Source organism: Hetaerina americana, unplaced genomic scaffold (genome assembly GCF_022747635.1).
Source record: "Hetaerina americana unplaced genomic scaffold, ioHetAmer1.1.p SCAF_45, whole genome shotgun sequence".
Lineage (NCBI taxonomy): Eukaryota > Metazoa > Arthropoda > Insecta > Odonata > Calopterygidae > Hetaerina > Hetaerina americana.
The window spans coordinates 3704883-3728878 of NW_027287041.1; the positions used below are offsets into that span (position 1 = coordinate 3704883).

The window sequence follows — 23996 nt, forward strand, 5'->3', positions numbered from 1 at the left end:
CTTTTGCAATTGATCTTGAATATCATGTTAGCTGAATGCAAAGTCAAAGTTTCTATTTATTTTCCTACTTTATTACTTGAGTAATGAAGAAAATTCACCCCAAAACTATCTCGGTGTAAACCCATGTTCATAAGTAATAAGTTTATCCTGGAAGTAAGTATAAAAATATGCTTTCCAGATATTCTGTATGCATAACCAATTAGCTTTAATATCTAACTTCTCTTCAAAGGTAAGGATTAGGTTTGGTGTGGTGGCTATTGTACTGGCTTCCCACCCAAAAGGCCCGGCTTCAAATCCTGGCGGTTGTGGCCCTACCTAAATATATACCCTGAGCTTCACCTCCCCATCCCACCTTTCCTCATCTTTCAACCATAGCCCTAATCCTCTCCTTTGCCTTAAGCGTACATATTCAATTGGTACATATAAATGACATAAAACCATAAACACAGTATTCAACCCAAAGGTCGGTTTGGTATGGGTGATGACAGAGTTCACCCAATACTAAGCCCTATATGGCGTGTGAAAATTCACACATCAGGGTATTAAGGGGGGCCAGTTCCTTTCCCTGTACCGATTTTGGTTCTACAGGAAGACCTGGTACCCAAAAAATCATTTCAGCTTGGGTGGAGCTGCAGGTGCCCAAAGATAAATGACATGTGTACAGGATAATGCCACAACTCGGAGAAATTTATTCTATCATATAAACTAAGTATGTTGAAAAGTAGAAAATCTTTTAATATGGATATCAAATACGTCCACAAAGTGAATCCTGAAATGGTAGTGTAGGGGATCAAGATGGTGCAGGGGCTATTTTACTGGCTTCCCACCCAGAGGGCCCAGCTTCAAATCCCAGTGGTGTTGAATATTTTTCAGGGGTGTCTCAATCCCTACTTCAGGTGCTTTGTGGAGGGCACTTTGGGAGAGTATGCTGTCTGTCCATTGGATGGGACTTTAAGCTGCCAACACCTTTTGTAAAGAGTAGACTAATAACAACACCAGGTTTCTCTTCATCCTGTTTGGTTCTTCCCTTATGGCACAAATGGCCTCAGCTGCTGGTTGCCTTGCTTAAATACTACTACTTTTAATAACTTCCCAATGCTTTTAATCTTGTCAATACTTAGATCCGAACAAGTAATAATATTATCTTTCCTGTTATGCTTATGTTAACTTAGATATCTTAGCTATTTCTAATATTATCTCAGAAGTATGATGAACCACTTTTGGCTCCCAAGTCCCTAAAAACACAACCTCACAGCAATTACTCATAAACCATTATACCTTTCTAAATTCTCAAACTCATTATTGCAAACCCACCATATTACCATCATGGCATGCCACCCACTGCAATATCCCTAGCAACAGCATCACCAAAGGATGCTCTCCCACTCTTCACTAACTATATCTACTGACTCTCACAGATTATATTGCTAATCTTTGTCCCTCATTTACAACTGAATTCCTTGATAATGCCTTGAGTCATCATATTTCAACCTTTCCTGCCCATTCTCTATGGTACAAATTACCTCAGCAGTCAGTCACCTCCCTTAAATACTATAACTACTTCTCTTCAAAGACTTTTCTTTTATTTGTGATTAAATTCTGTGATTACATGATGATAGAATGCCATTTCACAATTAGTTAATTTTTATAGTTCTATGAAAATAGTGATATTGCCAGTGTTAAGGGTGAATGCAAAGTGCTTCCAAGAAGCAAATCCTTTAAATGTTGGGAACAGTTTGAAGTCTTAGGGACAAAGGAAACCTTACCTTTAAATCCTGAAGTTTTCCAATCTCCAATCCAACTTTGTGAGCAGATGTATTGTCCTGGTGAAAGATGATTTTTTCTTCTTCATACCAGTGTCTATATAATTTTATTTGTTCATTCCAGTAAGTTCAATATATGATATTTTAAAAACTCTTCAAAACATAAATAATATTATTATTATGAGAAAACATATCCAAGAATTTCATATTTTGGACTTCAACATTCTTAACCCTCTTAGAGCGGCGGTGATTTCAGCGGTACTAGTGAGAAGTTCAAAGGGTAATTTAAGAAAATGTATCACCTTAGAAACAAAAACATTATGAAGTTATTTGTTTAGATATCCATATTGTTTTTTTTATTTTAAAATAAAATATTGTACTTAATAACGATGTAATGCATTTACATCATCTGAAAACTAAATGTAATTATTACAGTATCATAAATTTGAAGAACATTTTTTTAGCAATAATATTTTGATTTTTAGACACAAAACTAATATTTTTTTAAAAACATTTTTCAATTAAACTACAATATTTAAATATAATAAAGAATCAAAAATACATGTGGAAAATATTATAAATAAATAAAGAAAAACCAGTGAATTGCAAATTTTGTTGTTGGCCTCTGCATAGTTCAATTTTGTTGAAAAGGCTGATCTCACCTTAGTCAAATTGGGACTTTTCCCCTTTCCTTGAGACTGCGGCAATGTGCTTACAATCTAAAGGCAGAAAAAAATCAAGTTCTAACTCACAGAGAACTGCTGACAATGTAATCCAATACATAGGGCGCAATTGATTAGATACGACGGATGGCAAGAGAAACCAAAATGATTACAAAGCAGTGCTCTCATTTCCATCGTCTCAACAATGTCTGAATAAGCAGGTATATATCAACACCACCACACCAAAACACATTCAAGAGATTACAGTTAAAAACAGATTAGTAGCCTTTCAGTGGCTTTTCATAGTGGAAAGTCTACTCAGAAAAAAATCGAGCAAACAATTAGGCTGAGCTTCCCGACATGTACAAAACTGAACGAAATATTAAATACTTTTTGAAAAGCATTTAAAATTGCTAATAACAACTTACAAAATTAGTTATGTAATTCTATGGAATTCAACCTATCGATAGCACAAAAACCATAAATTAATAAAGAAAAAGCCATAAGCTACAACAATTTAAACAAAAGCCTACACAAGAGTTGATACATCGGCCCGATGCACTTTTCGCCAGGGATACAAAAGCTGATATATCGGCCCGCCGCACTAAGATGGTTAATTTTCAATTCTGGGCAAGGGAGTATACTTGCTGAACTTCGAAATACAATTTACACTAGGCTTGATTGCCTTGGTCTTAGTGACAATAATTTTTCAGCATGTTGATGAAGAGGCAACAAAATATTCCTTTTTGTCCAACTATATATTTGTTGCTTGCATTGTTCAATTAAACGAATATAACTGTCTTCTTGAATGGTTATCCAGTATTTTGTTGGAGGTGTTGTTTTGCCAAAATAAACCTGCTTATACCACTTTTACTTTATCTTATGAGTGTATTCCATTTAACCATATTTAAGTATCATGAGGAGAAAACTAGTGATTGCATAAAAAAAATACATTAGTATTCTTTCATATCAATCACATAGAAGCTTTTATCTTCTCCTTACAGTAAATATATTTAATTAGTCAATGCATTCCTTGTTTAAAATTCTTGATCAAGTCTATATCATCTTATGTCAGCCTCTTATATTTGTTTAATAGAAGATATCATAAATCCCTACCAGTAGTCAACATAGTATTTCTTATAATTTATTGCAGAAATAATAGTGGGGAGTGTTTTTTCTAAACCTTTCAAGGGATAAATACTGCTACTAGAATAATAATAATCTAGTTGTTGGTATAGGAAAATGAGAGACAAAGATATGCTAAAGATTATATCAGAGTATTGACAAATGAGGATTTGGTAAAAAAATTATCAAAGCAGTGTTAGTTCTTATTCTAAAATAGGTAAGGGCTTTACTTTTAAAAATTACAGAAATATAGTAAGTTTGATTTTGCAAACATCTAACCTTATACTCAAGATCATCTACAAGAGGATGGAGAACAATGGCACAGGATTGATAACCAAAGGATGATCAATTTGGGTTCAGGAAGGAGACAAGTATCTTAGTAATGAGAGCAATAATTTTGGATCTAAAGAATACAATCAGGACATATTTCCCTGTCCTGCAGATGTTGAAAAGGCATTTGACAAAGTGAATTTGGAAAATCTATTCCGTATAATGCAAAATTATGAATAGATTGGTAGGGCAGGAGGTTAATCCACAACCTGTACATATGTCAGACAGCTATTAGGCACAAGTAATAAACTGAGGGTCTGAATTTGGTTTGAGTTTATCCCAAGTCATTTGAGCTGCTCAAAGTATGAGAAGCGTGGACTAGAACCTTCTGAATTGTGAATTTGAGGAGGTTAAATGGAAAGAAAGGAAAGCAATCAAGGAAGTGCTAAGATAGGAGGAGAGTGAGGTTTGTTGGAATCCAAAGGATGCAGGAAAAATGCATTTTAATCCATTATATGCTGAATTCATTTTATTCAATGAATATACATATATTAGAGTTTGTTATTGCCTTTAATATTAACAATGAACTACCAATAATACATGGATTTTTTTGGCAATTGTTCATTCACAACAAGTTGAGAAAAAATAATAAATGAATATAAATAAAACAATAACAGATTAGGTATGATTCCTTTCATATGTAAACATAAAAAATGCCAATGATAAATGTAAAATACACATTGTGTCAGATGGTTTTTAGGCACTTACTTACCTATATTTTCTTTGCTGTTTACATGTGATTGGCATTTCCCTGGCGTAGACGGAATCCTTGTAAAGCCTGAGCAAATAAGTGTTTGTGATTCAGAAAGGTATAATATGACCAAGTGATTGCTCATTTATGTAAGTGCCATTTCTTTCATTTTATGTTTTTGGTCTTGATATTATGATTGACAGGGAAATGACACTGAAAAAATCCTTGTAAACCTTATTAGTATGAGTACATATGATTTGCAAAGGTCCCAGTTTTCAAACATACCAAAGCGATTGAATGAGCAAAAATCTACATAGATGCATTTTATAGTTTTGTATTCAGCTGTGTGTTTGATGTAATTATCTGATCCTCCATAGTCTGTTTTTCAAACAACTATCATCATCTTTAGGTCAGGCTGCATATTCCTTGGACCACCTACTAGGTATGATTTCCTATATATCCCCTTTCTTGTCACTTTGTTTCCTTCCCTCTCCTTTACCAACCTAGTGCCTATCAAGTTTCGTCATGGCCTAGTGGTTTTCATTCCCAAAAGATTTATTAGTAAGGATATTAATCCACCATCTGCATTTTAGTGCCCTAAATTAATATTCCATCTAGGCACTGTTTGTCCAAGAAGGAAGTGAATGTGCATTGGTGCTTATATAATTGTTCACTGGCATCTGGTTTATATCTATGGGCATCCTTAACTTATTTACAAATGTGATCCTTAAGGTGATGTATGAAATTGAATGTTTTTTATACAAACACTCCATATTTGTAAAGCTTTCACTCCTTATGGCTCAGCATATGACTCTCAAGATGTTGCTTCTGATGAAAACCTTTCGAACAAATCTCACATTCATAAGGTCTTTCACCAGTGTGTAATAACATGTGCCTTTTAAGATTTGCCTTTTGCGCAAATGCTTTTGAACAAAGCTCACATTCGTGAGGCTTTGCACCACTGTGCGTCAAACTGTGCTTTGTAAGATGTCCTTTTGTTGCAAAGGTTTTTGAACATGCCATACATTTGTATGGCTTACCTTCAACATGTACACGAATGTGATCATTGAGGTGTTGCTTGTGATTAAACCTTTTCAAACAAATCACGCATTTATGAGGCTTTTCATCAGTGTGTGTCAGCATGTGCCTTTTAAGATTAGCCTTTTGCGCAAAAGCCTTTGGACATACCTCACACTTATGAGGCCTTGTACCACTGTGAGTCAACCTGTGCTCTGTAAGATGCCCTTTCATTGTAAAAGCTCTCGTACATATCTCACATTTATAAGGCTTTTCTCCCATGTGTACACGAATATGATCCCTAAGGTGCGGTTTATATTTAAACCCTTTCAAACATAACCCACACAGGTAGGGCTTTTCCCCATTATGTATTAACATATGACTCTTCAGTTTGCCCTTTTGTGAGAATGCTTTCAAGCAAATTGAACAGTTGTATATCATCACATCTGCTGCAATGTCACTTGTGCACTTAATAGCTTCAGCATCAATTTCACTTCTGATTTCCTCCGACTTTACAGGATGCAGAAGGATCATGTGAGCTTCAAGAATATCTTTTTGTTCAAATCTGTGGTTGCAAATTGAACATTTGTGAAATAGATTCCCTACAGCATTCTGTGCTTTGCCATCATCTGAAAGAGTCATGTTATCCATATATATACATACATTTAGACCATAAACAGTAATCAACCCAAAGGTCGGTTTAGTAGGTGATGGTTGTGATCACCCAGTACTAAGCCCTATATGGTGCATGAATATTCACACATCAGGGTAGGGAGGGCAGTTCCTTAATACTCTGTGCTGGTTATGATTTCCTAAGAAGACCTAGTACCCAGAAAATCACTTTCAGCTTGGGTGGAGCTGCAGGTGCCCAGAGTGCCTTGCCCGGAAATTGAACCCGGGACCGTCTGGTAAGCAGTCCAATGCTTTACCCACAGGACGACTGCAACCCACGGTTAATATATATATATATATATATATATATATATATATATATATATATATATATATATATATATACACATATCTCATTTATATGGAAATACTCACACAAGCAGCACAATAATGAGATGGCACAAAAGAACACAAATAGAATGACAACATTTAAAAAGACACTCACACAGTCAATTGTTCAAGCTTTCAGCCTTTTCCGAGGCCTTTTTCAAGTAAGACTACTTGAAAAAGGAAGAAAAGAAATAAGTATTACTTGAAGAAGGCCGAAAGCTCAATTTACTGTAACTTTGTACTGTTTTCTTTTTTAAATGTTGCTATTCTATATATGATGTATTGTGCCATTCCATTATCACACACACACACACATATTTTTATATATATATATATATATATATATATATATATAAACCATAAACACAGTAATCAACCCAAAGGTCGGTTTAGTAGGTGATGGTAGAGATCAACGAGTACTAAGCCCTATTAACGGCGTGTGAAAATTCACACATCAGGGTAGGGGGGCCAGTTCCTTTCCCTGTGCTGGTTATGGTTCCCTAGGAAGACCTGGTACCCAAAAAATCACTTTAGCTTGGGTGGAGCTTCAGGTACCCAGAGTACCTTGCCCAGGAATTGAACCTGGGACCCTCTGGTCAGCAGCCCAGCACTCTACCCACTGGACTACCGTGACCCATATATATGTATATATACATACACACACACACACACACATATATATATATATATATATAAATATATAACATTTTTTTGAAAGTCTCACAGATGTGATTAATAATGTATAACACTTTGGGCACATGAAACACAGAAACCTAGAAACACAAGAAAGACTCATTATCTTTCAAATTTTCAGTGCTTGAGGCTACCAAGAAAGGAAGACAGAACTGAAAGGAATAAAAGGGCTGGAGCGATGCATGGAAGAAGAAGGTGGGAAGAGAATTTGGAAGGGAAGGTATTGGAGGGGCAGCGTTAGAAAGGTGGGGAAAATGTAGAAGTTGATGAGGGTGGAAGGAGATGAAAATATGTTTGGAGCAGGATAATTTATGCCTTATATTGATTCCTGGCCAATTCCAGGACCCTAAGAGCCAGATGAAGGATAGCTATAATGCTTGAGTTTCAAAACAAGGTACTTGCATATTGATTTTGCATATAATGGTGGCATACTCAACAAACAGTGTCAAATCACTGAAGGGAAGATACTGAAGGAAGTCCATGGGATTAGCATCAAGTAAAAATGCAAGTCATGAGGCCTCCTTACCTTGTTCCTGCAACAGATCTACTCCCAGGCATCCTTCAATCTGAGGAATGTCAACATCACACTCTTCCTTAATGTCCACCTCCTCATTGAAGGACAAGTGTAATTTTCTATCTCCTAAAGGGTCCTGCAAGATAAAAGTTGAACATAACAACAGCATATATGTCTACGCACTTATAAATAATTTTTGGACAAATGAAAGAAACTTAAAAGTCCCAAAGTAATGGTAACGGAGAGGATTATACCAATTCAAACTGCAATATTTCACTGTAAATGACACTGGATTCAAAGTGCAAATAGCATATTTTCACAACATGAATATGCACACTCACATAATTCCCTGCTTCATCATTGCCATTCCACTGACTGTCACTTTCTTGCATTGATTTGACCATTGGCAAATCTATATCCTTTTCTGGAGCACAAGACCTTTCACAATCACTGTCAATCTCCTCTTTCACATGGATCATGTCATCTTGGACTTCTGCAGCAGTACTGTCAACATTGTCACTGACAAATGCATCATGACCAATCTCTTTCCTGTTCCTACCAAGACTCTAATGCAAAGAATATACACATTACAATTTAATAATGGCAGATGATAAATATTTCAAAATAAGAACGTCAGGGCAATGAATCTTTCCAGCTGAGATAATACTAGAGTATCAGCAAAAAACCTAATCACTTTAAGATAATTTAGTAATAAATTATGGGAAACAGCATTTGTTATGACTGCATTGCTTAATTTCTCAATTCTTTCAAATAAATCTTTACTTTGTTGTAATTATTATCTGCCATCTAATTCATCCAAGTGCTCCCTGTTTAAATGTTATCTTTCTCAACCATTTCTTTTCAAACCGAAGGATTAAGGGATTTAACTGAACTATGCAATGCCCAAATTTCCATGATGTACCATCGAAAATATCCCCTCCTGGCCTGTCCACACCTTTGTTGGCATGGTTCAGGACATTACTGTCCTTATAAACCATGAACGCAGCAGTCGATGGGAAGGTTGGTTTGGTAATTAATGTTAGAGTTAACCAAATACTAAGCCCCAAAAGTCATTTTGTGAAATTCATAAATAATACTGCACAAAAATGTTGAGAAAGGCATAGTTTACACTGACCTTGCAACTGATACATTATTATTGGTAGATGTACACACAGAACTGACCGACTTGGTCATTGTCCAGGTCTTCCTGCCACCAAGCAATCATTAAGAGGAAGAAGTGAATAGGATAGACCAACAGTTAGATGACATAATAGGGTATGCATTCCCATAGGGAAACATTTTGATCATGACTACAAATTGGAATACAACAACAGGCAAGCAAAGAGATTGTGATGACATGGGGGAATACAGTTTAGGACCGAGGAATGACTGACAGGGGAAAGCAATTAAGTTCTGCATGAGGGAGACGGGTTGGTCATCACCAACATCGTTTAGATTCCATAAAAGGCATAGGTACGCATGGAAAATGATTCCAGGAGACTCAGAAAGGTATCACTTACATTATTAATTGTGGTTAGGCAAACATTTAGGGACAGCATGAACAATTTGTAAACTGCATGCTACATAGAATTATACATAAAAGAGTGAAATAATAAACCAAAGTTAATTAAATTTAGAAAAAAGGAACCATAGTGAAGACCCAGTCTGAGGATATGGAAAGTCTAATGAGTACGGGGGAAATTGGTGCACTGCACAGAAAGGCAGACTGCTTACTATTTTTCCTAAGTCATTAGTTTGTGCCTGATATTGGATATATTATGAAAAAGCTAAAACACTGTCAAGTAAAAAGCGACGATAAGGTTTGGTAAATAATTCATACAAAAAGCAAATTTTTTCTAAAAAATATTATTGTTAATTTTAGCAAGTGGTGAAAACTGCATTTACAAAACTGTTCAAAAGAACAAAATTATGACTCGTGACAAACTATCCGAGACTTTATAAATTAAAAGCTTCAATTTTTCTCTTTTGAAGAGTAAGTGTTTCCGCTGACAAACACAATGATTGCGATTAATTCTATCCATCGTATTGCCGAGAAAATGGTATTTCTACAAATTTATCAAAGAAAATGTTACGAAATATTTCTTTTGGCCGAAAAAAGTATTCGTGGCCGATATCGTTCAATTCAATGAATACAACTAACCTCTCCGTTGATTATCCATTCTTTCGTTGCTGTTGGATTGCACCCCTCTCGGATGCGATCATAAAAAACAGACAAACACTCGGCACATCGCCGCTTAAAAAGCCGGAATTCCGTAAGCTTCTCCATGCAAGCAGAACACACCAACCAGGGATAATTGGCATCCTCCACAACCTAATCAATTATTGCATAAAGAGATCATAACCACAGAATGCACGAAACTCAGTTTTACCTGATATAAATGTACATTTTGACAACAGTGTACCGAATATATAAACCTACAAAATCATTTCAACACACACAACTTGCAAGTATAATTTTTTTAACACGTCACACTTATCCATCGAAACTTACTTTAACATCTATTAAATCCTCTATGGTCTTTTCCATCATGAATTGTAATTTACTATTTTCTCCGAAAACATTCATCAACAATCCGCGACTGTTTAAACACAATCTGCAGACTTCAAATTTGTCTTTATCGCACATTCTGTTCGTTCAAAAGTACTCCAAATGATTTAATGGACAACGTTACGCTCTTAGTATCACGGCATCAGTCTTAATTTACTAGAAGTAACATTAAAAGTTATCATTACAGCAATAATACATTCAATAAACAACTTCGCAACTGGTCACTTGCATTTCGTACTTCATCTGTTCCTTTTATTATGATTTGCTATTAGAATCGATTGACATGGAAAGAGAGGTTCTTAATTTGGGTCAAACATATAAAAACCTTTCTCGCAATAAATCAGATGTAATTCCTGAACGAGTCGAGGAAAATCAGAATCCACCTTTTTTAAAATGTTTATGAACTGATGTAGTATCATAGGAACCCTTTGAATATGAATTGATATCGAAATAAATGAATGAAAACATGACTGTTCCGTTCGTTCAATTCAAAGATCCGTGTCAAAAGATTTACAATAAGGATTGTTTACGTTGTAAGCATTCAGGATTAACCATTAATGTACACATTTATTAGCTGTCGTCATTATAGACTAATTCAAATATAATACATGGTCTACTATGCCGTTTTTCCTTTGGGTTCCATGAGGAATAAACATCAAATTAATTATTCGGTGGTTGACGTTGTCCCGCTGTTTCTAAAATGGGAAATTTGTGATGAAATATATTCCGATACAGATGAATGACTTAAGGTTAATAGTATTAATTTCATTATCTATAGGTACGTGTATTTACCTTCATTGGGATATGAGCAACATATTTATGTAAATCATGCACGTTATTATTTCGCTATCACATTATTATACCAGTATCTCGAGGTTGTGAAAAAATCTGATTTTTTGAACTACAAGAATAATCACCAACTACCTTCTGTTGTAGGAATATGGGTGGGAAGGGAATCTAAGGATTATATCACAGTTTGGAAAGGAGGCTATTCCACAATCTGAACATGTCTCAGACTGCTATCAGGTGCGAGTATGGAACCGAGAGTCTGTATGAGCAGTTTCAGGAGTAAGACTATGGCATGATGTGTATTACATTATCACCTGCTCTGTTAAGCGCATGGTAGGTGTCGATTGGAGCCTTTTGTAATGTGATTTTGGCAAGGATTGGAGGCGGTGAGGTGACATAAAGGAAAACAAACAAGGAATTGCAAAAAGGGAAGGAGAGTGAAGATTGATGGGATAATACTATAGAAGCTTGGAGAAATGCGTTTTAATAAGTGATATTGCTAATAAACTATTTATTCAATGAATGTACGTACATTAGGGTTTACTATTGCATGGAATATTAACAAAGAGCAATCATTAATACATAGATTGGTAGGCAAGTTTTCATTGGAATATACAGGTTGAGAAAACCCTTAAAACATATTTTTTACATTTTTGATTAGCTATAACTGCTTAAGTATATACTACTATTGATAAACAGAGCAATTCAAACTCTGTTTTCACAAATATTTCGAAAGCTTTGAACCTTATCTGGTATGTAAGATTCTCTACCATTGATCTGTTTTAAATATATATGTCAAAATTCATTGACGCCTATGACATATGCTTAACTATGTATTTATATTTATGTTCATCAGCACATATAAAGGTATCAGCACATTTAAAGTTTTATGCCATGAATGAATTCATGAAAAACTGCTCCCCTCTAAATAATGAATCTTTTAGGGAATGGTTTCTCCGGGAACCCAGCCATCTAATCACAACATTACTTTAAAAGGATTTAAATTGTTAGTTACCTTACAAATACTAAATACTCTTACGCTTTAGGCAATGTAATATGGGTTTATCGTCTGATATTCATGGAACGAATACTATTTAAGCATCTTGATATTTTGATAATTTTTACTAGTTCAAAAGAATGTTGATACTCAATTAGATGACAGAACAATTTTAAGAAGTGGAAATTTATTTGAATTTGGTGATCCGTCCGTTTATTTGCTTTTTGCAATTCCTTGTTTGTTTTCCTTTATGTCACCTCACCGCCTCCAATCCTTGCCAAAATCACATTACAAAAGGCTCCAATCGACACCTACCATGCGCTTAACAGAGCAGGTGATAATGTAATACACATCATGCCATAGTCTTACTCCTGAAACTGCTCATACAGACTCTCGGTTCCATACTCACACCTGATAGCAGTCTGAGACATGTTCAGATTGTGGAATAGCCTCCTTTCCAAACTGTGATATAATCCTTAGATTCCCTTCCCACCCATATTCCTACAACAGAAGGTAGTTGGTGATTATTCTTGTAGTTCAAAAAATCAGATTTTTTCACAACCTCGAGATACTGGTATAATAATGTGATAGCGAAATAATAACGTGCATGATTTACATAAATATGTTGCTCATATCCCAATGAAGGTAAATACACGTACCTATAGATAATGAAATTAATACTATTAACCTTAAGTCATTCATCTGTATCGGAATATATTTCATCACAAATTTCCCATTTTAGAAACAGCGGGACAACGTCAACCACCGAATAATTAATTTGATGTTTATTCCTCATGGAACCCAAAGGAAAAACGGCACAGTAGACCATGTATTATATTTGAATTAGTCTATAATGACGACAGCTAATAAATGTGTACATTAATGGTTAATCCTGAATGCTTACAACGTAAACAATCCTTATTGTAAATCTTTTGACACGGATCTTTGAATTGAACGAACGGAACAGTCATGTTTTCATTCATTTATTTCGATATCAATTCATATTCAAAGGGTTCCTATGATACTACATCAGTTCATAAACATTTTAAAAAAGGTGGATTCTGATTTTCCTCGACTCGTTCAGGAATTACATCTGATTTATTGCGAGAAAGGTTTTTATATGTTTGACCCAAATTAAGAACCTCTCTTTCCATGTCAATCGATTCTAATAGCAAATCATAATAAAAGGAACAGATGAAGTACGAAATGCAAGTGACCAGTTGCGAAGTTGTTTATTGAATGTATTATTGCTGTAATGATAACTTTTAATGTTACTTCTAGTAAATTAAGACTGATGCCGTGATACTAAGAGCGTAACGTTGTCCATTAAATCATTTGGAGTACTTTTGAACGAACAGAATGTGCGATAAAGACAAATTTGAAGTCTGCAGATTGTGTTTAAACAGTCGCGGATTGTTGATGAATGTTTTCGGAGAAAATAGTAAATTACAATTCATGATGGAAAAGACCATAGAGGATTTAATAGATGTTAAAGTAAGTTTCGATGGATAAGTGTGACGTGTTAAAAAAATTATACTTGCAAGTTGTGTGTGTTGAAATGATTTTGTAGGTTTATATATTCGGTACACTGTTGTCAAAATGTACATTTATATCAGGTAAAACTGAGTTTCGTGCATTCTGTGGTTATGATCTCTTTATGCAATAATTGATTAGGTTGTGGAGGATGCCAATTATCCCTGGTTGGTGTGTTCTGCTTGCATGGAGAAGCTTACGGAATTCCGGCTTTTTAAGCGGCGATGTGCCGAGTGTTTGTCTGTTTTTTATGATCGCATCCGAGAGGGGTGCAATCCAACAGCAACGAAAGAATGGATAATCAACGGAGAGGTTAGTTGTATTCATTGAATTGAACGATATCGGCCACGAATACTTTTTTCGGCCAAAAGAAATATTTCGTAACATTTTCTTTGATAAATTTGTAGAAATACCATTTTCTCGGCAATACGATGGATAGAATTAATCGCAATCATTGTGTTTGTCAGCGGAAACACTTACTCTTCAAAAGAGAAAAATTGAAGCTTTTAATTTATAAAGTCTCGGATAGTTTGTCACGAGTCATAATTTTGTTCTTTTGAACAGTTTTGTAAATGCAGTTTTCACCACTTGCTAAAATTAACGATAATATTTTTTAGAAAAAATTTGCTTTTTGTATGAATTATTTACCAAACCTTATCGTCGCTTTTTACTTGACAGTGTTTTAGCTTTTTCATAATATATCCAATATCAGGCACAAATAATGACTTAGGAAAAATAGTAAGCAGTCTGCCTTTCTGTGCAGTGCACCAATTTCCCCCTTACTCATTAGACTTTCCATATCCTCAGACTGGGTCTTCACTATGGTTCCTTTTTTCTAAATTTAATTAACTTTGGTTTATTATTTCACTCTTTTATGTATAATTCTATGTAGCATGCAGTTTACAAATTGTTCATGCTGTCCCTAAATGTTTGCCTAACCACAATTAATAATGTAAGTGATACCTTTCTGAGTCTCCTGGAATCATTTTCCATGCGTACCTATGCCTTTTATGGAATCTAAACGATGTTGGTGATGACCAACCCGTCTCCCTCATGCAGAACTTAATTGCTTTCCCCTGTCAGTCATTCCTCGGTCCTAAACTGTATTCCCCCATGTCATCACAATCTCTTTGCTTGCCTGTTGTTGTATTCCAATCTGTAGTCATGATCAAAATGTTTCCCTATGGGAATGCATACCCTATTATGTCATCTAACTGTTGGTCTATCCTATTCACTTCTTCCTCTTAATGATTGCTTGGTGGCAGGAAGACCTGGACAATGACCAAGTCGGTCAGTTCTGTGTGTACATCTACCAATAATAATGTATCAGTTGCAAGGTCAGTGTAAACTATGCCTTTCTCAACATTTTTGTGCAGTATTATTTATGAATTTCACAAAATGACTTTTGGGGCTTAGTATTTGGTTAACTCTAACATTAATTACCAAACCAACCTTCCCATCGACTGCTGCGTTCATGGTTTATAAGGACAGTAATGTCCTGAACCATGCCAACAAAGGTGTGGACAGGCCAGGAGGGGATATTTTCGATGGTACATCATGGAAATTTGGGCATTGCATAGTTCAGTTAAATCCCTTAATCCTTCGGTTTGAAAAGAAATGGTTGAGAAAGATAACATTTAAACAGGGAGCACTTGGATGAATTAGATGGCAGATAATAATTACAACAAAGTAAAGATTTATTTGAAAGAATTGAGAAATTAAGCAATGCAGTCATAACAAATGCTGTTTCCCATAATTTATTACTAAATTATCTTAAAGTGATTAGGTTTTTTGCTGATACTCTAGTATTATCTCAGCTGGAAAGATTCATTGCCCTGACGTTCTTATTTTGAAATATTTATCATCTGCCATTATTAAATTGTAATGTGTATATTCTTTGCATTAGAGTCTTGGTAGGAACAGGAAAGAGATTGGTCATGATGCATTTGTCAGTGACAATGTTGACAGTACTGCTGCAGAAGTCCAAGATGACATGATCCATGTGAAAGAGGAGATTAACAGTGATGGTGGAAGGTCTTGTGCTTCAGAAAAGGATATAGATTTGCCAATGGTCAAATCAATGCAAGAAAGTGACAGTCAGTGGAATGGCAATGATGAAGCAGGGAATTATGTGAGTGTGCATATTCATGTTGTGAAAATATGCTAATTGCACTTTGAATCAAGTGTCATTCACAGTGAAATATTGCAGTTTGAATTGGTACAATCCTCTCCCTTACCATTACTTTGGAACTTTTAAGTTTCTTTCATTTATCCAAAAATTATTTAAAAGGGCATAGACATGTGAGCTGTTGTTATGTTCAACTTTTATCTTGCAGGACCCTTTAAGAGATGGGAAATTATACTTGTCCTTCAATGAAGAGGTGGACACTAAGGAAGAGTGTGATGTTGACATTCCTCAGATGGAAGGATGCCTGGGAGTAGATCTGTTGCAGGAGCAAGGTAAGGAGGCCTAATGACTTGCATTTTTACTTGATGCTAATCCCATGGACTGCCTTCAGTTTCTTCCCTTCAGTGATATGACACTGTTTGTTAAGTATGCCACCATTATATGCAAAATCAATATGCAAGTACCTTGTTTTGAAACTCAAGCATTATAGCAATCCTTCATCTGGCTCTTAGTGTCCTAGAATTGGCCAGGAATCAATATAAGGCATAAATTATCCTGCTCCAAACATATTTTCATCTCCTCCCACCCTCATCAACTTCTACATTTTCCCCACCTTTCTAACGCTGCCCCTCCAATACCTTCCCTTCAGAATTCTCTCCTCACCTCCTTCCATGCATGCCTCCAGCCCTTGTATTCCTTTCAGTTCTGTCTTCCCTTCTTGGTAGCCTCAAGCACTGAAAATTTGAAAGATAATGAGTCTTTCTTGTGTTTCTATGTTTCTGTGTTTCATGTGCCCAAAGTGTTATACATTATTAATCACATCTGTAAGACTTTCAAAAAAATGTTATATATATATATATATATATATATATATATATATATATATATATATATCATATGTTATATATGAGGGAGACTAAATCATAAAAGTTAGTAGAAAAAACTTGGTTTAATTTTTAAAATTATTTCACAAAAGATTAAAAGGTTAATTAAAATATTATGATACATTGCAAAAAGGATAATGAAAATATCACAAAAAATTTAAAAGTATTTTGCTGGGGAAAGAAAGTTAAACACTGTAAACAATGTATTTTTCTCATCATACCTGAAAGTTCCTTAGTCAAGGTTACAGTGCACTCATCAATTAAAATGCTTTTTTTGTCACAACATTCATTAAATTAGCTAATAAGACTAAGGCTTTTATTAATCTTGTTTTTTAAAGCCTGTCCTTTTGTTTTAGTTGATTTTATTGGTTAAGAACGATAACTGAAATCAATTAAAACAGAGTTTTAGCCTTTCATTATCTTATGTTTTTACTTCATTAGGATCTAACCTTAATGTCAGAGCTGGCAATGCCATTTCATAATTAATTGTACAGGTTTATTTTTCCCATGTACACTATTTTATTTTATTTTTCATGTCTTTTTTCTCAGTAATATATTAGCTGCTTTTGTTTTGAGAAACAGGAATTTATTCACATGATTTTTTTATCATTAATTTCTCCATACTTTCCTCCTTACTCTCATGACTATCTCGATTTTTCATTCCTAATATTAGTTTCCTGCTGTATAAAACCTCTTAGTGCAGCGGGGATTCCAGAGGTACTAATGAGAAGTGCTAAGGGTAATTTAAGAAAATGTATCTCTTCAGGAAACAAAATATTATGAAGTTAATTGTTTAGATATCCATATGCAGTTTTTTTATTTTGAAATATAATATTGTAGTTAATAATGATGTAATACATATACATCATCTGAAAAATAAATGTAATTATTACAGTATCATGAATTTGAAGAATATTTTCTTAGCTATAATATTTCGATTTTTAGACACAAATGGAATATTAAAAAAAAATATTTTTCAATAAAACTATGATATTTAAATAGAATAAAGAATCAAAAAGACATGTTGAAGATATTATAGTTAAATAAACCTAAACCAGTGAATTGCAATTTTTATGTCAGCCTCTGCATAGTTTGATTTTGTTAAAAAGGCTGATCTCACTGAGTCGAATTAAGAATTTTCCCCTTTCTTTGAGACTGTGGCAATGTTCTTCCAATCAAAAGGCAGAAAAAAACCACATTCTAACTAACAGAGAACTGCTGACAATGTAATCCATTACACAGGGTACAATTGATTACAGGCCAAACCAAAATGATTACAAAGCAGTACCCTTATTTCCTATGTCTTCACAAAGTCTGAATAGGCAGCTATATGTCAACACAACAACACCACAACACATTCAAGAGATTACAGATGAACACAGATTAGTAGCCTTTCAGTGGCTTTTCACAGTAGAAAGATCACTCAGAAAAATAACGAGCATACAATTAGGCTGAGCTTCCCGACATGTACAAAACTGAACAAAAAATTATAGTAAGAATTATACTTTTTGAAAAGCATTTAAAATTGCTAATAAAAAGTTAAAATATTAGTTACGTGATTCTACGGAATTCAACCTATGGATAGCACAAAAACCATAAATTATTAAAGAGAAAACCATAAGTTACAGGGATTTGAACAATAGCCTACGCAAGAGCCTATATACAGGCTGTATATAGGCTCGCGATATAGACTCCCGCATTGGCCTGTATCGGCCCACCGCACTTTTTGCCAGGGATACAAAAGCCGATATACTAGCCTGCTGCACTAAGAGGGTTAATTCATTCACTTACAATTGGAATAAACATCTTATTTCCTTATCCAAGCACTTGTTAAAAGTATATATGTTTTTGAAAAATAAACATGCCAACTTTTATGCTCTAATTGTGATTATGTTAGTGTAAAAGATACTAATTAAGCTTAGAGTTAGTTCAGTACCTTCTAATACTTCATTTACCTTAAGGTCATGAGAGGATATATTAGTACAATAAAATAGTCAATTGGTTTGGTCAACTTGAGGTAAAACGTTTGCCAATAGTTGATATTTTTCATTGCCAGGTGGTAAAGGTTTTTAAAAATCAGTGAAATGAAAAAAATTTGAAAGTAAGAAAAATTTTTCTCTTGAAATGCTTGAATTTAAGATTGTCACTCTACAACTTCATCTTAACTGATCTTGTCAGTAAGGCATCAAGAAAAGCTAGATATTATGCAGGGCACTTTGATGCCACTAAAATTTGGTGTTGAAAACGTATTTAATTACTCATTTCTATGAAATTAAAAAGAATTTTTATTTGTTATCTCCTGATAAAATATCAGATATGATATGATAATATAATATAAGATACAAAATAATTTGCCTCAAAGTAACTCATTATGTTTTAGCCAAGAAAGATGCACAATTTTAGTTACCTAGATAAACAAAACTATGATAATTACATTGATAAACTTATCTAGAAACCCTAAAGAAAAAAATTACCAAAGCTAATGATTGCACAAATTAATGTTTACTGCTGCATACTGTCATATTCCTAGTCCCGATCTAACTTTTCTTAATAATGTCATATCAATTGTTTTTGATTTATTTTTAGCATTCAATTAAAACACTGATGGATGAAATTACATTGATATTTTAAATCTCTATCCCAAAAAAAGAATATCATTCTTTAAATGATATAGTTCTTTTCTAATGAGCTAATTTCAGTACAACCTAATAAAATGTTCTTATTTACTCTTTCAGTCACTGTCAAAAATATAATTGTTTTGAAAGGTTTACTTTCCAAGTAAACCCACTGGAGAAATTATGCAAGACAAAACTGAACCCTTTTATTAAATAATCTCCCATTTTTATTTCTTTACTTACAATGAAAAAAAACTGAGGTCTTTTTTACTCTCTGGTATACTACCTTGATCAAAAAGTTCCCGGAATAACCACCGTGTGGCGCTCCCATCGTTCCGATTTGAGTTCTGTTTTTTTTTGTTAAATTAGTATATCTGTTGTTGATATTCCCTTTAAATCTTAGTGTCATAACTTGACATTTGCAAAAGTTACGGCCGGTTTTCGGTATGTCCATCAGTGCTTCCTGCGATTTTTCCATTACTTCCTCTCGGCGGCTAAAACGCGTTCCCCGTAATGGTTTTTAACTCGACTTAACAGAAAGAAGTCACAGGGAGCCAAATCAGGTGAATTCGGTGGCTGTTGGATGGTATTTGTTGCATTTTTCGTCAAAAAATTACGAATAATGATAGCACTGTGCGACGGTGCGTTATCATGGTGCAAAATCCACGAGTTTTCTGCCCACATTTCTGGTCTCTTTCGGCGAATTGCTTCACGCAAACGTCTCATAACGCCCAAATAATACTCTTTGTTTACTGTCTGGCCTTCTGGCAAAAATTCATGATGCACTACACCGTTGTAATCCATGAAAACCGTCAGCATTGCCTTCTTTTTTGACTGAAAACGACGTGGTTTTTTTGGTCTCGGCTCATTTGGTGAACGCCATTCACTTGCCTGATGTCTGGATTGCGTGTCGTACTCATAAACCCACGTCTTGTCTCCAGTAATGATCCTTTTGATGAATGTGGGATCGGATTCAGCCTCGCAAATCATGTCTTTTGCGACGTCAACACGGTCTCTTTTTTGCATGAAATTGAGGTCTTTTGGCACCAACTTTGCTGCTACACGACGGAAACCCAAATCATTAACCACAATGTCTTGGGCGGATCCATAGGCAATGTTCAAGTCCTCCGCTATTTCTCTGATGGTTAATTTGCGGTTATTGACCAACATTTCTTTTACTTTATCAATTTTTACACCGAATTTCGATGTCGATGGTCTGCCACTGCGTTCATCATCTTCGATTGACTCACGACCACTTCTGAACCGCTCGTGCCACTGGTAAACGACCGTTTTTTTTAGAGAATCGTTGCCGAAACACTTGTCCAACATTTCCAACGTCCGTGCGCCACTAAATCCGTTTTTTACGCAAAATTTAATACAAGTTCGTTGTTGCAAATTTAAATCCATTTCTGCAAATGTAAAAAATCGCCAACACACACAGAGATAGATGTACTCTTGGCTACGTAACTTTTGCAAATGTCAAGTTATGACACTAATATTTAAAGGGAATATCAACAACAGATGTACCAATTTAACAAAAAAAACAGAACTCAAATCGGAACGATGGGAGCGCCACACGGTGGTTATTCCGGGAACTTTTTGATCAAGGTAGTATGCCTTTTTCTTTGCTCAATAACAACAGTTAAAATCCATACAATATAGTATACTGCTATAATATTAAGTATGCATGCTTAGTTAAATAAATACTTGACACATCTGGAAAAGGATAAAAAGTTGTTGCAGATTTTTTACGACATATTTTTAATTGATTGGTGGTACAAATTTTCTAATTATCTATAAGATGAAACAATTTCAAAAGTATTTAAAAACATTATTAAATATCATTGGCAAAACACAGAAATTAGTGAAAAACATCTTATCAGATAAATCTTTGGCCTTTTAGATTATTTCATTTCTAATTATATTCAAAGGTTATTTGGATTAGAATTACTCATTGCATGCAATTTTCTGAACTTTATTTTTGTTAATATGATGTTCTTTAAGATGAAGAGTTTTTAGCATATCTCTTTTTTTCATGCAAATATATTTGATAAAATCTGGAGAAATGAATTAAAGTAATCCATGATGTCAGAATTAGGCAATGAAAGATGCTTTGTTCCTGGAATTTAAGCATAAACAAAGTTATTAAGATACAGACTGAGACATGAGTTTTTTTTTAAAAAAGATCATGGTATATGATCATGTTAACCTGTATAATTATTTATGTAGATAATGTAAGACTCTCCATTCTAGGAACGTTGCCGCATAGGTTGTTTTTTTCCGGAAGAACAACCTAGGCGGTGACATCCTGAGATTGTAGAGTTTTTCATCTGAACACCATAACAATCTCAGATTGCATATTATATAATGATGTGTTAACACAAACTGATGATTAAAAATTTTTCATTGCTAGAATTAAATATTTATTATTTATCTACATTACCTTATTCTTCAAATCTTTCAGATAATGACCAAAGACCGGATACTGCAATGACTCAACTGCATGTGTGTAAAATTTGCCTTGAGGTTTTTGCACAAAAGGACCTTCTCAAAGATCACCTGTCACACATGCACATTAACAAGGTATTGCAATTCAGGTGTGATGTTTGCTCAGAGGTATTTGAGGGCAAAGATGACCTTTCAAGACATATCAAATTGGTGCATGTTCTTGAGAAGAAGTATCAATGCAATATCTGCTTGAAAAACTTTAATAATCAAAGGCCACTCAAATTTCACATGTCAACTCACACTGGACAATGGCATTTTCAATGTGAATTTTGTTTGAAAGGTTTTGCTGGAAAGAAACTTTTGCAGATGCACATGTCAACACATACTGGAGAAAGGCCATACAGATGTAATGTATGTTCAAAGGCATTCAGTCAGAACGGTAACCTAAAGAGACACATGCAGACACACAGTAAAGAATGGGAATACATGTGTCCAAGTGGTAGTAAAGCATTTGAAAGGCGTTACCATTGCAGTATGTGTTCCAAAGAATTTACTCGCAGTGATGTGCTTAAGAATCACATGTTGACACACACTGGTAAGAAACCATACAAATGCCAGACATGTCTAAAGGCATTCAGCCAGAATGGTAGCCTACGGAGGCACATGTTGACACATACTGGTGAAAGGAGACATGAGTGTCATTTATGTCCAGAAGCATATTCTTGCAATGCAGAACTGAAGAATCACATTTTGAGACACACTGGTTTAAAGACATAAAAATGTCATGCATGTCCAAAAGCATTATCTCAGAGTATTAAACTAAAGGCACACATAACGACACACACACACCTAAATGATAACAGTCCAATGTATCCAAAATCCTACTGGGAGCAATATACTCTGCGTAAATCTGAAAAAACCCACATTAATGTACAGTATTAATATAAATTCTTAAAGCACTCGAAAGACAAGGCATCCTCATTAAAAACAAGATGTGAAAATAGGTAAATAACTTAAGTGTTCCAATTCCATGCATATATACCCACGGAAGTTGTCTGAGGCAACATATCACTGAAGTCCATAATGCAATGCTGTGGATTATTTAATACCAATAAATTCTTTCCCAATAATTCCTTTACACTCTCAAGAAATTGTTATAAAACATAATTTAGAACTTTGTAATAAAGTGATATTATTCTCCTATGTTCTGTTATTTCTTTAAATAAAATTCAATTCAATTTATTTCTTCACCATAGGCATAGAATTATGCATGGCTTTGTCAATACATGTTTTACACTTCATATCAATAAAAGACGTTATGCAAAATATTAAAACAATATGAACAATACAAATACATACAATTTACAATTTTCTTGGGATTAACACATTCCAATTATACATTTAAAATGGTATGCATTAGAAAATCATCTATACTATAGAATAATTTACATGAAAGTAGTTTTTTCACGGCACACTTGAATTTAAAGGAACTCTTGATATTTTTAATATAAGCAGGCAATTTATTGTACATAAGTATTCCCTGATTATCTATCCCTTTAATGGTTTTATTTACTCTGTGCTGACTTACATGGAATGCATTTTGGCTTCTCGTATTATGACTATGAAGGTCACAATTTTTAATAAACATGTCTTGATTTTTGTTAATAAGAGACACTGTTTCAAGAATGTACATACGAGGAAGAGGTAAGATTTCTAGTTTTTCAAAAGATAGAATATGTTAAATATTTGTATAATTTTGTGAATCATGATAATATTAATTCCAACAGATAATGTATCATCCCTTAAGAATTAAAATTTCATACATACTCCTCACAAACTTTCAAATCATCATCATTAACCCTAGCAAAGGTTACTATTAATGTTCCACTTATTGAATGGCTCACATATGGATCAATTATAATGTATGCATGTTCATATTTAAACTTGTGTTAGGACTGACCAGCTATCCGTATCCTTAATAAGTTAAAATAAATACACTGAGATCAGTTTGTACAAGAAAGACTTGTTTCTCATGGCTTTTTGTCTAGGAGGATTATATAGAAACTTTCACACATTGTACAAATGTGATAAAGTTGCTGAGAGACATGCTTAAAAAGATAAACCTGCTATCTATTTCCTTGACAAATAAGATGATTTGATGAATGACATGCTGAGTCAGTTTTATTTTGGTTGTGCAAGGGTTAAAATGCAAACTCAATCAACATGATAATATGAC

At 34.3% G+C, this 23996-nt stretch overlaps 2 protein-coding genes across 2 annotated transcripts; one reads left to right on the plus strand and one right to left on the minus strand.

Annotated features, from left to right (window-relative positions):
* Window positions 1-4821: 4821 nt before the first annotated feature.
* Window positions 4822-10626, minus strand: LOC139693233 (zinc finger protein 260-like). The gene is made up of 5 exons (XM_071591338.1): window positions 10310-10626; window positions 9959-10129; window positions 8139-8363; window positions 7810-7933; window positions 4822-6217 (listed from the first exon to the last, which is right to left on the minus strand). Exons 1-5 carry the CDS (start codon window positions 10442-10444, stop codon window positions 5358-5360), a joined length of 1515 nt encoding a protein of 504 aa, XP_071447439.1. The 5' UTR covers window positions 10445-10626; the 3' UTR covers window positions 4822-5357.
* Window positions 10627-13329: 2703 nt separating this feature from the next.
* LOC139693237 (zinc finger protein ZFP2-like) lies at window positions 13330-23257 on the plus strand. Its single transcript, XM_071591343.1, has 5 exons — window positions 13330-13646; window positions 13827-13997; window positions 15592-15816; window positions 16022-16145; window positions 21777-23257. The coding sequence occupies exons 1-5, from the start codon at window positions 13512-13514 to the stop codon at window positions 22535-22537; spliced, it is 1416 nt and encodes a 471-aa protein (XP_071447444.1). The 5' UTR covers window positions 13330-13511; the 3' UTR covers window positions 22538-23257.
* Window positions 23258-23996: the final 739 nt, after the last annotated feature.

Coding starts and splice junctions, on each gene's coding strand:
- LOC139693237 (XM_071591343.1), top strand. CDS start 13,512: ATGTGCGATAAAGACAAATTTGAAGTCTGCAGATTGTGTTTAAACAGT. Junction 13,647..13,826: donor AGGATTTAATAGATGTTAAA/GTAAGTTTCGAT, acceptor ATAATTGATTAG/GTTGTGGAGGATGCCAATTA. Junction 13,998..15,591: donor AATGGATAATCAACGGAGAG/GTTAGTTGTATT, acceptor TCTTTGCATTAG/AGTCTTGGTAGGAACAGGAA.
- LOC139693233 (XM_071591338.1), bottom strand. CDS start 10,444: ATGTGCGATAAAGACAAATTTGAAGTCTGCAGATTGTGTTTAAACAGT. Junction 10,130..10,309: donor AGGATTTAATAGATGTTAAA/GTAAGTTTCGAT, acceptor ATAATTGATTAG/GTTGTGGAGGATGCCAATTA. Junction 6,218..7,809: donor AGATCTGTTGCAGGAACAAG/GTAAGGAGGCCT, acceptor TGACTCTTTCAG/ATGATGGCAAAGCACAGAAT.